This window comes from Cyprinus carpio, chromosome B10 (assembly GCF_018340385.1).
Source record: "Cyprinus carpio isolate SPL01 chromosome B10, ASM1834038v1, whole genome shotgun sequence".
Lineage (NCBI taxonomy): Eukaryota > Metazoa > Chordata > Actinopteri > Cypriniformes > Cyprinidae > Cyprinus > Cyprinus carpio.
The window spans coordinates 10,369,951-10,384,114 of NC_056606.1; the positions used below are offsets into that span (position 1 = coordinate 10,369,951).

Genomic DNA, 14,164 nt, shown 5'->3' on the forward strand with positions numbered 1-14,164 from the left:
ACCTTCACCAAATCAACATAAAACAGCAACAAAAAACACTAGCTGACAGAAAATGAGATCTCATAATCATTACTGGAAGGTGATTAGGTATTCTGGGTAAGCCTGTACATCATTAAAGATCACAAACATGGTTGTCGGTCACACTGTTATAGAAATCAGCACTATTGAAGATCTTCATAGGGAAAACAAGATTTCATTTCTGGATTTAAATCACAAAATATATACCATTTCCATACTGAATTTGACTGATACCATGCATGCCAATGAAGCTGTGACTGAACCAATGACTGTTGATCTGGAGTGGAAGAGATGCTTTTCATTGTTTTTTTTTGTTTGTTTATATATATATATATATATATATATATATATATATATATATATATATATATATATATATGTATATATTATATATATATATATATATGTATATATATATATACATACATACATACATATATATATATATATATTCCAGTTCCCCCTTTTTGATCATGAAGTTTTCCAAAAAGTGCTGTTCTGTTCGGACAACAAGATGAAAAATCTCAAACTTGAGTAAGTAATCTTTGTACATGATGCCATTCTAATCAAAGGTCTTAATTATAAAATAATCTCACTTTACAGTTCCACTTTTTTCAATTCAATCCTCACTTTTACCATGGCCACTTTGCGAACGAAATCATCCTCATATTCATCATTGTTAATCTTGATTCTCACCGAAGGCTGTCTCTACTGAAAGGCCTGTTCCAGCTCATAATTGGTCAAAATATCAAAGTTTTTAAAGCTGTCTATTTTCCTGATATTACCACTTAACCACACTGCTTAACCACACTTCTTCAATGTTGGTTCTTTTGTATCTTGCGGATCATGTCTTGAATACGACTGTCTGCAATTTGAACATCTTTTGTCAGACCCTCCAGTGTGATGACAGAGTCTTGTCCTTTCTTCTCAAGCCGGACACTGACTGTGAGCTCTCTCTGCATGGCGTTCAGTGTTTCTACATCCTCTCTGGTGAAATGAGCAATGGCTGGATCATGGATTGGGATGGTCACATGCTCCCGTAATATCATGCTGTTGATCATGTCCCTGGCTTCACTCAGGTCCTTTGGTGTCTCACCACAGAGTTGAAACACAGCTGGCTCAATTTCTTGGCCTACCATTACAAAATCTTCATTTCTGGGAGATTCTGAATTTTCACCCCCAAACAAGTATATATATATTTTTTAATCCAGGTATATGTTTAATGAAAAAAGGGGGGGGGGGGGGGCACACACACAGAATGATCAATTACTGTATTCAGCAAAAAATAAGAATGGATGGGATTATCATACTTTTTTAAAATTCTATATACTGACCTTTAATTTTGGTAAACAGACTTTTATCCTCTTCTATTTTCTCACCAGATCTTCTGATCATGCTTTGGTGAAAGTCTTCCACCATGTTCGTCTGGAATATAAGAAACTTCACAAATTTTACATGCACTGGTTTCTTTTTCTTCACAAATTCGGCAACTGCATCGACCATTGCATCTGCAATATTAGCTGGATTTGCACCTCCCTGACCTAAAGAATTAGAGAGACAAAAAAAGGAAAAGAGTAGTGAATAATTCACACAAAATATCAGTAATATTTTTTTTTATGCTGTCAATCATGAAAAAAAAAAACTAAACACATTATTATTTATTATTCCTGATTAATCACAAATTAATATAATGCATTTATATTGTCAGAATTTCACATTGAATCTTCAAATTAATGTAGAAACAACATAAAGATTTTAATTTTAGCTATTAATTACAGCCATTCAGCACTCAGCATTTAGCCATTCAACATTTTACATTTAATAGGCTTTGAACAATATGACAAGTGAACTTAAAACAATCTTCACATAAACTATACATTCTATAGGCCTACAGTATGTGTAAATAAATTGAACCTAGATTCATCTTTATTCAAGCTACAAAAGTTAATCAAGTGAGCAGAGCAGTGAGGATTTCTCTTTTTCTTTTGTTCCTTGATTTGCATCAATAACAGACTGCAGCAGGTGTTGTCTCTTTAAAAACTGATGCACATGACTGACACACATCCGATTTTCTCCCAGCTCTTTACAGTCATTTATGACTTTTTAATTTATGAGGTCACTCAGCAAAAATGGGCATTTTTACAGAATTTTGTGTTTTTTGGTTGGAATACTACTGGCACGCTGTCTAAAGTGGCTTTCTGTCGCATGTCAGATGCCTTTGTTCACAGAGAGCTGCAGAAACAGAGACAGAGCGCCAGTACCAAATTAAATTGATCTTATCATGCTTAATAGTGTGACCATAGTTTACTGTATAGCCAAAGGACAGGGGTGGCACCAGAGAATTTTTAATGCAGGTGCTGAGGGGGTGTTAGATCGTTAACAAGGAGCTGGGCAATTAATAGTAAATATGAACAAAACAGGTTGTTATTATTATTATTATTATTATTATGAATAAGACCAAAAAGGGAATAAGACCAATTTATATGAATAATAAAATAATTTGCCCACTTAATTTACATTTTAGTACTTGATTATTTTGACTATAATTATATATATATATATATATATATATATATATATATATATATATATATAACCAAAATCATGGAAAAAATAAAATGTTTAATAATAATAATAATTTTATGAAATTAAACAAGTAGCCTAGATCAGTAAGTTCCTGTATTGATGGCCAAATGTGCCAAGCTGCTGTTTCGGGCATCGCCACAGCTGCATCTCAGATATACGGCAGTTCACTCTGAAGTTATTTTACATGAATATGTGCTATACACATGCATATTAAGTGTTTATGAGAAGTATGGGAGTATTATCGTGTATACTTATACTGCATGACATGGAGGCACCCGCGGAAACACTTGTATTTTTTTCCTGTGGAAAGTACTTAAAATACTCTGTCTTTTTTGGTCATTTAGATAAGAGTAGCCTAATAGGCTGCATCATTCATAAAAATATATATTTTTGCTTTCATTTACGTACACTCACAAGAACACCAAAAGGTTGTGCTTTTGTAAAATAGAGAACATTAACAGGATGCACTTTCTGCCGTCTTAATATAAAGTGCGACTTGTTGACTAGAAAAATCTTTAGTCGGGGGCAGGCCTACTTGGCACAAGGAACAGATCCATTTTTAAAATAAAATGTTATGACATTACGAGAAGTGTGATGCAGATCATGTCACGTCATATTGCATTGCATGATTTATGCATACGTAATGAGTCAAATGTTTTAATTTATGTCATGCTTTGGTCTTTTTTGGGGGTGCTGAAGCACCTAATAACCCCTGCCTAGCGCACCCTATGCCAAAGGATGCTAGGAAAAAATGGTTGTTGTATTAACGGCATTAAATAATTTAAATGTATTAAACTCAAATAATACATAAAATAATCACAATATTAACACATCAGTTTTGACAGCCCTAGTTTTAATTAATTATACAATAAGTAACAAAACAATACTCATCACAATTATGTAAAAAATAAAATCACAAAAGTGTCTTACCAGTGCCAAGAGCTGGGAAGGCAACAGAAGTAATTTGGCGTGCCTCACATATGTTCAGAACAGACAAAACAACATCCTTAATGTCAGATGGACTACTGTGTCCAATAACATGGATGATGTTTCTACATGGAAGCCGGCCGCCTGAGGTCACAATCTCTGTTTTCTGCATGTTTGATGATCTCACTATTGAAACATTTACACTACATTTACCAAAGTATCTGAAATTCATTAGATCTCTCTTGAAGTATATGCAAAAAGCTAATATCTTCAAATAAATAAATAAATAAATAAATAAAGTCCATCAACAAAAAGAAAGAGTAAATTTAAAAGAACACAAACCAATCTGTGAACATTCTTGTTCCACTTGTACTCCAGCAGCATCTAATATGGCCTTGGATACTCCTGGATTACAAAGAGAAATTGTATCATACTCTTTGAATGTGATAGAAATGATAAATGATTCACTGAAACAGGTGAGACAGTATGTGTTGGATTAACCTGCTTTCAGAGAAAATGTCTGATTTGAGGAGTTGACAATGGCATGAGTTTTTTCTTTAGTTATGTCTCCTGATGAAACCTTCAGAGTCACCTGATCCAGCTGCATAGTGTGCACTCCACGAGCGGGAGAGGAGACTTTGTAACCAAACTCTAAAGAAAAACATCAAAATGTAAGGAAAATCTCCACAATTTCATCTTGTCGCTATCTTAAATATATCTTGTGACATATCTTTGTTATTAGAATAAATATTTTAACAAAATGTATTTAAAAAATATGTGTAATGGACATCAGAAAGTGTTACCAGATTTCGGAGCTGACTTGCCAGGTATGGTATTTTTAGGCAGGTCATATCGATGTACTTGACCCTGAATCCCATGTCTAAAGATGCTGGTAAAGCACTAATAGGTAAAGCACAGAAATATACAAGATAAGATAAGCAAGTTTAGAGTTTAAACTATAAAAGTGCATACATTGGTCATACTCTTTGTGTTTTTATAGTTCATGAATCTAGTTTTGAGACTCACCTCTACACTCTCCTTGTCAGAAGGGTGTACAATCACAGTTACCTCTCGTAGGTTTGTCGGCTTAAGTTCCTGGACTTCTGTCAGCATTATGCTGGCCACCAGATCTTTAGGAAAGCCAAGATTCCCAGTCCCAATAGCCGGGAAAACGACTGAAGCCATTCTCCAGCTTTCTGCTTTTTTCAGACAATCTTTAATGATCTGAATGAGTACCTTTTAAAATGTAAATAAATATATATATTTTAATATTTAAAGAAAACAAGTGAAGCCTACATATCAGGCACATTTGCAATATAATTTAATCCTAAAAACAGCCAGCAGTAACAGAGTTATTGATAACTTTGTTAGATTTTAACTGGATTTTTATATTTTATTGTTTTTCTCACCTTATGTCCTGAGCCTTGTTTCCAAAATGGGCAAACTACATGGAAGACTTTTTGACATTTCAGTTTATAACCATTTGTGATGAGCATTTTACCATAATTCGCATTCTTTGAGAGAGCAACTCTGGTGATTTCTGACTGGAGCTGATGACCAGCAGTCTGAAGGAGTGCATTGGAGACGGCACCTTTACTTAGGTCCAGATCTTCTGATATAGTATTTACAATGATATCGGCCTGCAAAAGAAACAAATCAGACACTTCTTTTGCAGGAACTGGTCATCCATTGATTATCATATTTCACTATACTTATACTGGTAAATAAGCCTTTTTTCAAAGACTGCGTCTTTAAATTGTTCATAGATCAGGATAGTTAAAAAAAAAAAAAAACTAAATTTCTGTTTTGGAATTACTTGAGAGTGAATAAATGACAGGCTTTTGATTTTGGATAAACTATACCTTTAAGTATATTTTATTTTATTGTATTTTTTGCCATTACTATTATTCACTTACATGAGCATCCTGGATGTTCCCTTTACACAGAATGATTTTTAGTCCCTTTTGTGTAGTTTTGGTCTCAAGAACACTTAACATTGAGTGTGGCTGTCCTTCAAAGTCTCCACGGCTTTCGGGACGTTCAAACTGTTGGTTAATTTGGTTGTAGTTTCCACGACCATGGTCATGATACCCTTGTCCACTGTTACTATACCCATGAGGTTTGAATTGATGAGGGAAAGTCATTTTGGGGTTATAAGCAGCAAACTCTTTTCTGACAGCTTGAGTCATGGCATTCACAGCACTGTCATTATTGTCAACCAAGTGAATTTCAGTTAGTGTGCTATTAGAGCCTCTGCGTTTATGATATTCAATGTATTCACGCACCTCCTTAGCGATTGATTCAGTGCAAAGATCAAGAGGACAACCAAATATCCCTGAGCTAATAACTGGAATTGCAATGGAGGAGCAGTTTTTGCTTGACGCCTGGTTCAGACTTTCCCTCACAGCATGTCTCAGGCGTTGCTCAGTGGTACGTCTGTCTGAATCACTGAAGCGAGGTCCAACAGCATGCACCACATATTTACAGGGAAGACGACCAGCGTCAGTGATGATAGCTTCTCCAGGCTTCAGAGCACCATTTACTTCTGTGTGTAGATCACAATATTGCTGCAGACTTGATCCAGCAGCTTGGAGAAGTGCTAAAGCTAATCCACCAATGTGCTTCAGATCTTCATTTGCAGCATTGACCACAGCATCAACACTGATCTTGCAAATGTCTGCCTTCCTGACAGTAACAGTTACTCCACCTGGCACTTGAACCTCACAAGAGACCTGGTCAATATCTTCAGAGCTACCTTCAGTGAATTCATCTTCCTCCGCATCCAGCATATCATCTTCCTGAAGAACAACCATAAATCTTTTTTCCTTTATCAGCATTGAGATCATCATTTTACCCTGCTCCATGAAGTACTTCTTTGCTCCTGCCTTTTTAATGATCATTGTGTCTGTGCAGAGACCATCTGCCAACTTTTTAAATAGAGTCACAGCTGGCTGGACAAATGTGTGCTTTCCAGACAGTTTAATCCAGGGTTTCTTTGGATCAAAACTCACTTTCACCTCATTGGAAAAATGCTGCCAGTCTTGTGATTTTCTGACTTTTATGAATTCTGATACCGCAGGTGATTTGACATGAACAGTTTCTTCAATTCTAGTGTGTTTTTCAATTAAATGTCCTAACTCCTTACTGACCTCCATCACTGGTTCTCTGAATCCAGTCACTGTTACTTTGTCTCTGTTTTTAGAGAGGTTTATAAACACAGATCTCTTTCTGACAGACTTTTCCAGCTGTTTTTTGAAATCCTGCCACTCTGTCATTTCAAAGACTCCCTGATCTTCTACAGTGAGGTCTTTTGTTGTAAGAACTGTATTTATCCTATTCTCTGCCTCATTAAGTGCTCTTTCTGTGCTTCCAATCACAACAACATCTCCATTTTCGATTGTGTAGACAGCAGTTATTCCATGAGATATAAAGAGATCCCTGGACATTTCATCACAATCCACTGATCTCAGGAACTCTAGGATTGAATAGTTAATCTGTAAGGACTTCTGTTTCATATTTGTTTTGTTCTCAAAGACCCAATTTTGGATGGCAAGAGTTTCTGTATGATGCCCTGATAAAACTAATCGTTCATTTTTTTTGTTGTAGTCAATGTGCAGATGTGGAGAAACAGTCTTCAGGCCATCGTGTTCAAGCAGAGAGTACATGGCAGGAGAAATCTCCACTCCCTCCATTTGCTTTGTTGCTTCCCCTAAAAATTTCTCCATGATGGGTTTCAGTCCAATTATCTCATGGGTCATTCCTGCCAGTGTCAGCACCCCTTTGGAGGTGTCCAAATCTATAAAAACCTGATCTTTCACTACTTTCCTAATATCACTTTCCACTGTAGACCACAAGGCGTGTGACACAGTCCACTCAGATGTTGTGTAGTTTGAGATGATTTTCTTGAAGGCATCAATGGCATTCTTACTCCAGCCATCAATGTGTCTTCTGGTAACTCCTTTCTGTTTCAGTAATGTTGGATCAGGACTGAGCAAAACTTCAGGTTTGTCCATGTTTATGTGGCAGAAGTATGAGCTCATCTGGTCTTTAATAGAGGAAATCTGCTTTTTCTTGAAGATGAACTCCCTGATGGCAGGATGTACACTGACTGTAATGGGTTCAGGCAGCTTCAAATGTGGCCTGTTGCCACCATATAAGACTGTATCCAGCGATTTAAAGTAGGGATATATCTTGACTGGAACATCACAGATGTTATTCTCTTGCTTCAAAACTCTGTCTTTGGCTGGAAAAGAATAAAAGTTACAGGTACAATGAATGAATACACTGGTGATGACAAAATGAGGCAAAGAAGTGTTAGCAACTCTGGAACTGTAACAGCAAATACTATCAGCAACTGCACACATATTTACCTTCTTCCTCCTTAAAGATGAGAATGGCTGCTTGCTCTGATGGAATTGTGATAACTTTCTCTACTGGACCGCCCCATTTCTCAAAATAGAGTTCCAGCAGCATCTTGTTGTTGTTGGCTTCAGCTGGAAGATTCTCCACCCGCACACATGTGCTTCTCTCCAGTCCACAGGCCCTCAGATTATACTGCTTAAACTTTTCATGTGTCCTGCTGTCCTGAAGAAATTTTTCTGCAGCTGTAAAAAAAAAAAATTAATCAAAAATAAAAATAAAATGCTCCAGACATGTTTAATAAAGTCACAATAACAACATGCAACTGTACGTTGTCATGTTATAAAAAAATCTAATTTTCACAAACTCTTTCCCCAGTCTAAAAAAGACCACCATGTCTCATGTAATCAACATTAAGCTAAATGAACTTTTGATTTAATAAACCTAAACATGTAAAACATATTTAAATTATGGTAAACAAATAAATGTATACTTTACAGTAGAACTTACCATTGGTATTTTTAAAGGTCACAACAGCTTTTCTTAATTCTGGTATTAATTCCATGCTAAAGTCATTCTCAGGAAGTCTGCTGATGTTCTCCACCAAAAGAGTCAAAACGTCTTGTTTAACATCTTCTGGAAGGTTCTCCAGGACCACAGCATTTGTCTCTTGAGGCTTCTTTGCATCCACATCAGTCTGAGAGGCACTTTGAACTTTAGGCAAAATAAAAGTGACACATATTTATTAAATCTCAATGCAAATTATTTTGTTGTAAAGTCACCTAGCAATGTTAGCTTAGCTACAGTTAACAGGCATGCATGTAAGCAGCTAAACACCAAAGTCCAGATGATTTGCTTACTTGGTTCCTGATATTCACACCCCCGGACAACCTAAAACCACACAAGCATAAATTATGTAAATGGAGAACTGAAGAAGTAGGGTTATTGGACTCTCCAGCCATTTTAAACAATTTGGAAAAAATGACAACCATCTTTTTAGAGAAACTAAAATGTATCTATGTCTTAACCAAAAAACTGAATTAATATTTGTCTGATAGACCATCCTGTTCATGTATAGTGCCTTAAATTGTTAGTTTACCCAAAAATGAAAATTAGCCTGTGTTTTACTCACCCTCGAGGCATCCTAGGTGTATATGACTTCTTCTTTCAGACGAATACAATCAGAGTTATATTATAAATTTTATTAAGGATGCGTGCACTTTATTTGACGTGTTGTGGACCTTTGAAAAAAAAAACACCCACCCACTGCAATAAAAACCCTTGGAAGAACCAGAACCATTTTTAATATAATTCCGATTGGATTCGTCTGAAAGAAGAAAGTCATATACACCTAGGATTCCTCGAGAGTGAGTAAAACACAGGCTAATTTTCATTTTTGGGTGAACTAACCCTTTAATGCAATATAATAAAGGGTTTTATTTACAGAGCATGATTTGACTGTAAAAGTAGTGTGTTCCTAATTCATTTTACTAACTCTAACAAGTCTACTCACTTGTTGTCCAGTGTTGTCTGCCTGTTCCTCTACATCGCTGGGTTTGTACACTTTCAGCTTGATTTGTTGATTGTCAATGGTAAAAATGTGCTCTGCCTTTGAGAGCACGCCATCTCGGACTTAAAAACAAACAATCAGATTTAGTCAGATACATCACAACACTTTAAAACAAGAACAACACAAAACAGTACAGTAAATTATATTAATGATAGAGGAGGCTATGATTTTTAGGCTAGTAGCCTTCTACTAACTTACACTGTGTCTAAACCACTGATCTATAATATAGAACAGTGGTCTAAACACAGGACTCGAGCGGCAAGTGCAACAAAATTCAATATAACCCATTATAATCAGTGATACTGTCTACACTTGACACAATGTATCCCTGACAGTATGTATGACGTACTGACACAAAGTTCAAATGATTTGCAACATATAATCCTTTACAGTTTTTGTGTGGAATGAGTATGATTGTTGATTTTTTTTGTGTATTAGAAGAGTAGGCAAGCTTTGGGACATACTACTACTATCATGTCACAGAACTGCGTCTTTAAAGGACTCCTCTATCGCACCTGGTACACGCACCCTGTCACTGTAAACTGGCCTGTCAATCATCTTCTAACAGTTAACATCATTCACATTTAATTTAATTTCATTATATTTAACTTACTACCGTACTGGAGAGAAAAAAAAAGTAGCCAGTTGATCTGTCAGTCGCGGGTCTTTTATGCTGAGAACTCTGCTGAGATTGTTTGCATAATGATGCATTTAAAAGTTAACGACCAAATGGATGTTTATAAAAGTTCACATTGCTGTTGCAGATGAAATATAACACGGATAACAATAAATAAATATTTTTACCAGGTTAAATGTAATAACTCAAACCACTGTAAACTTGTAACCTCTCTACCTGACCGTCGATCGCGAGCATCCGCCACGTTTGTAGTTTTTCTAACACGTTTTATTCGTGTTTGTAGTTCTGGACAGAATCTTTCGCCAAAGTGCAATGGATTGTGGGCCATTTTAGCCATTAGAGTGTGCATGGATCCACACAATAAATAAATAAATAAATAAATAAATATATAGATAAATAAATAAATATAATAAAATGGAAAATAAATAAATAAATAAATGATGTGATAAAAACAAAAATTGTTAATTTGTAATAAAATTGAATCCTGAATTTATATTTTAAATGACATTTTTCCTTTATGTATTTATTTTACATTTATTTTTATTCTTTTTAACTTTTATTTACTTATACTTTCATTCATTTTTATATGTATTTATTTTTAAATGTATTTATTTACGCATTTATTTATTTTTTACATGTATTTATTTATTCCCTTGTGGATTTATTTCCAGATATATTTATTTTATTCATTCATTTATTTCTTTTTACTTTTTCGTGTGCAACATGGACATGATGGAGGTGGTCCTTGTGGAGCGCCGGTGAATCATTGGTTGAGAGCTCACGCAGAAACCTCAGATTAAACTAATAACAGAGATCGGAGTTTGAGAGTGTGGTGTGCCAGATCAACTGGAGAGATCCAATATATTTTCACAGATTCCCATTTATTATGTTGAATTATTTAATAGCGACTGAATTCAGTTATTTATCCTCATAGTTACATCATTAAGCCCAGAACCATCAACGGCCCTGTCCCAAATGGCGCACTTCATGTGGAATTTCGGTCTCGTGGACTCTACTCGTGCTCGCCGAGTCTACGAGTCCGTAGGCCATCCCATTCAGCATTTTAATGCTCTGAAGTGTGCTCAGCAGCGCCCCCTTCCATGAAGCCTGCATAGATGCAGGCTCCGCACACTTTAAATAACAAAAATTACGACTTTATTCAGCATTTTCTTCTCTTCCGGGTCTGTTGTGAGCACGTTCACAACACTGCAGTGACTCCGCTAACGTACGACGCTGCTGACGTGTTATCTTTGTTATTGGGCGCACCAGAAAACACGTCAGCAGCATCGTACGTTAGCGGAGTCACAGCAGTTGCGTTCACAACAGACCTGGAAGAGAAGACAATCCTGAATAAAGTCGTAATTTTTGTTATTTTTGGACCAAAATGTATTTTCGATGCTTCAACAAATTCTAACGGAGCCACTGATGTCACATGGAATACTTTGATAATGTTTTTATTACCTTTCCGGACATGGACAGTATACCGTACATACATTTTCAATGGAGGGACAGAAAGCTCTCGGACTAAATCTAAGGGTGCTTTCACATCTCTAGTTCACTTCATTTGGTCCGAGCCAAGGGCAAACAATTATACATTGTAGCATTTTTCAGCTTTTTTGGTTCCTTTTCACACCGAACTAATTGCTTTGGTCCGAACCAGTTGAAACGAACCAAAATGCAGTCATATGACAACATCCACATCACTCATTGGCCATGACGTATTTCCTAAACTGCTTTTCGATTGGTCAGAATTTACGTGCGGGAAAATTCCAACATAAGAGGAAAAGCCAGCAAACAACACGGAGACAACACAACTATGGAGAGGCGTCTGCGCGGACTGGTTTTGTCCCTGGCCATAATCTATTACATTGTTTGTATACACCACAATATGCAAACAATACATTTCTATAATGAAGCGCGTATGCGGCTTGAAAACATGGTTCTAATGCACTGCAAACGGCGAGCGGGCATCGCTCGTAACGTCAAGCGGAAGCGTGCATTAATCCACGAGCTGCCATGCTAAAGCGCAAACTGTCAACAAACACCAAAAAAAACTGTCAACAAACTCTTCCTCATCCCATAATGCACAGCGCAGCTGACTACGGCAGATGGTTTAGTCCAAAAATGATCAGTACTTTTTGCAGTTGGGTCTGTTCGAGGTCGGATCACGTTCTCACCACAAACGTACGCTCCAGAGTTTGTTTGAAAGCGTACCGAGACCACCTCTTCAAGCAGGTCTCGGTACGCTTGTTTGGTCCGTATTTGGTGCGCAGCCGAGTGCGATTGCTGCTTTCACACCTGCCCAAACGAACCGCACCAAAGGGGGAAACGAACTCTGGTACGATTCAACTGAACTAAATGAGGCAGGTGTGAAAGCACCCTAAAATATCTTAAACTGTGTTCCGAAGATGAAGGGAGGTCTTACGGGTTTGGAACGACATGAGGGTGAGTCATTAATGACATAATTTTAATATTTGGGTGAACTAACCCTTTAACTACCCAGGAATCCTTGCGAAATGCCAATCAGACAACGGATGGGAGGAGATTTCTCTCAAGAGCAATTGATGACATGGCTGAGAAGAAAATATTTAAGTGTAGGTATCATTACCGTTTTTATGACCTAGGTGTACATTTACCAGTTGTTACCTACAGTTTATACAAACATTATAGTCATCGACCAGTGGTAATACGATCGCATTATGATTCATTAAACAAATAGAACCGAATGTCAGGGCTTTACTGAGTCATATGTAGGCTAAACCTAGTATTTATATTTAAACCTGTAAATTCATCTGAAACTCACACACGTTTATTATGTGTTAAAATTGTAATCTTAGTTCAAATGGAACATAGGCAGCATATTCCCCGAACATGCAGCTCCTGTCAAAAAACAACCAGACCGTTATTTCCGGCGTGACGATCGAGTCTGTCCCAAAAATACCTCTCAATGCGCCCTCGTGGACTCGCGCCAAGGGCCCTATGGGTCTGCACTACATGGCGTCACCAAAGTGTGGACTCTGAGCAAGTCCACAAGTCCGGAGTGTGTAATTTGGGACAGGGCTGTTATCGTCAATGGTCTAAGTTGATGACGTCTGTAGACACACTCGGTGCAGGTTTCTACGGCGTGTGTTCATTTTGTGATCACAGAGAAAAGACTCCCAAAAGCATTGTGAGCATAAGTTTATCATAAAACCAGTTGCACTAAATGTCTATACAGTCTAGTCAGGCTCACAATGCTTTTTGGAAACGCGACCCACTGGCATAAAGTGGGATTTCTCCAGTTGATCTGGCACACCACACTCTCAAACTCCGATCTCTGTTATTAGTTTAATCAGATTCTTCTGCGTGAGCTGTCAACCAATGATTCACCGGCGCTCCACAAGGACCGCCTCCATCATTTCCATGTTAAAGTGTCTCTCCACAGCTTCATTGCATTAATAGATAAATAAAAATAAATAGCCTACAATAAAAACGTGTTATTTGTTAACATAAAATGATTTTGTGTTCAGCACTTACTGTGAGATGATTTGAACAGAACAGTAGCAGAGTTGCTCTTGTCATTATATTTCACGACGCAGTCTCCTCCCTGAGATTTTTTCTTACTCTGAAAATGAATCTGAAGTTTATTTTTCACGCTCTTGACGTGTTCAGACTCCCAGTTTCCCTCTACAATGATGGGATAATGATATTCGTCCATCGTGATCGTTCTGGTCAATGAGGAAATGAATTGGGAGTCAGTGTATATGGTTGATCACGCCTTCCTGCTTATTTTCACTTTCGTTTCTTTCTCAGACATCTGAAACGCATAATACTGGCCAGTCTCCTCCCACATTTATACGTGGTATCAAAACGACGTGTTAGGCTACATAAAAAAAACTAATGTACACTTGCTGGTGAATGAAGGGTATCATGCCATTATTGTGGATGCATTTACAGGGTGGTGTCTCCGGCGTGCGGTGTCTTAAGCGCTTCTGAACAATTCATTTTTTTTTTTTTTTCAAAGCAATTTTTCACCAGCTGCTTAGATGTACAACCATACACTCATAGTGCATCCGAGTATACTATAT

At 37.0% G+C, this 14,164-nt stretch overlaps 1 protein-coding gene across 1 annotated transcript; it reads right to left on the minus strand.

Annotated features, from left to right (window-relative positions):
- Positions 1-452: 452 nt before the first annotated feature.
- Positions 453-14,017, minus strand: LOC109088644 (protein mono-ADP-ribosyltransferase PARP14-like). Its single transcript, XM_042732462.1, is given in 16 exon segments — positions 453-796; positions 798-836; positions 838-1,183; positions 1,353-1,559; positions 3,535-3,717; positions 3,874-3,936; positions 4,033-4,182; positions 4,335-4,431; positions 4,558-4,767; positions 4,941-5,171; positions 5,448-7,774; positions 7,902-8,135; positions 8,401-8,604; positions 8,751-8,781; positions 9,404-9,522; positions 13,614-14,017. Coding segments are annotated over 16 exon segments (4,803 nt in total). The 5' UTR covers positions 13,795-14,017; the 3' UTR covers positions 453-615.
- Between the last annotated feature and the right edge of the window lie 147 nt (positions 14,018-14,164).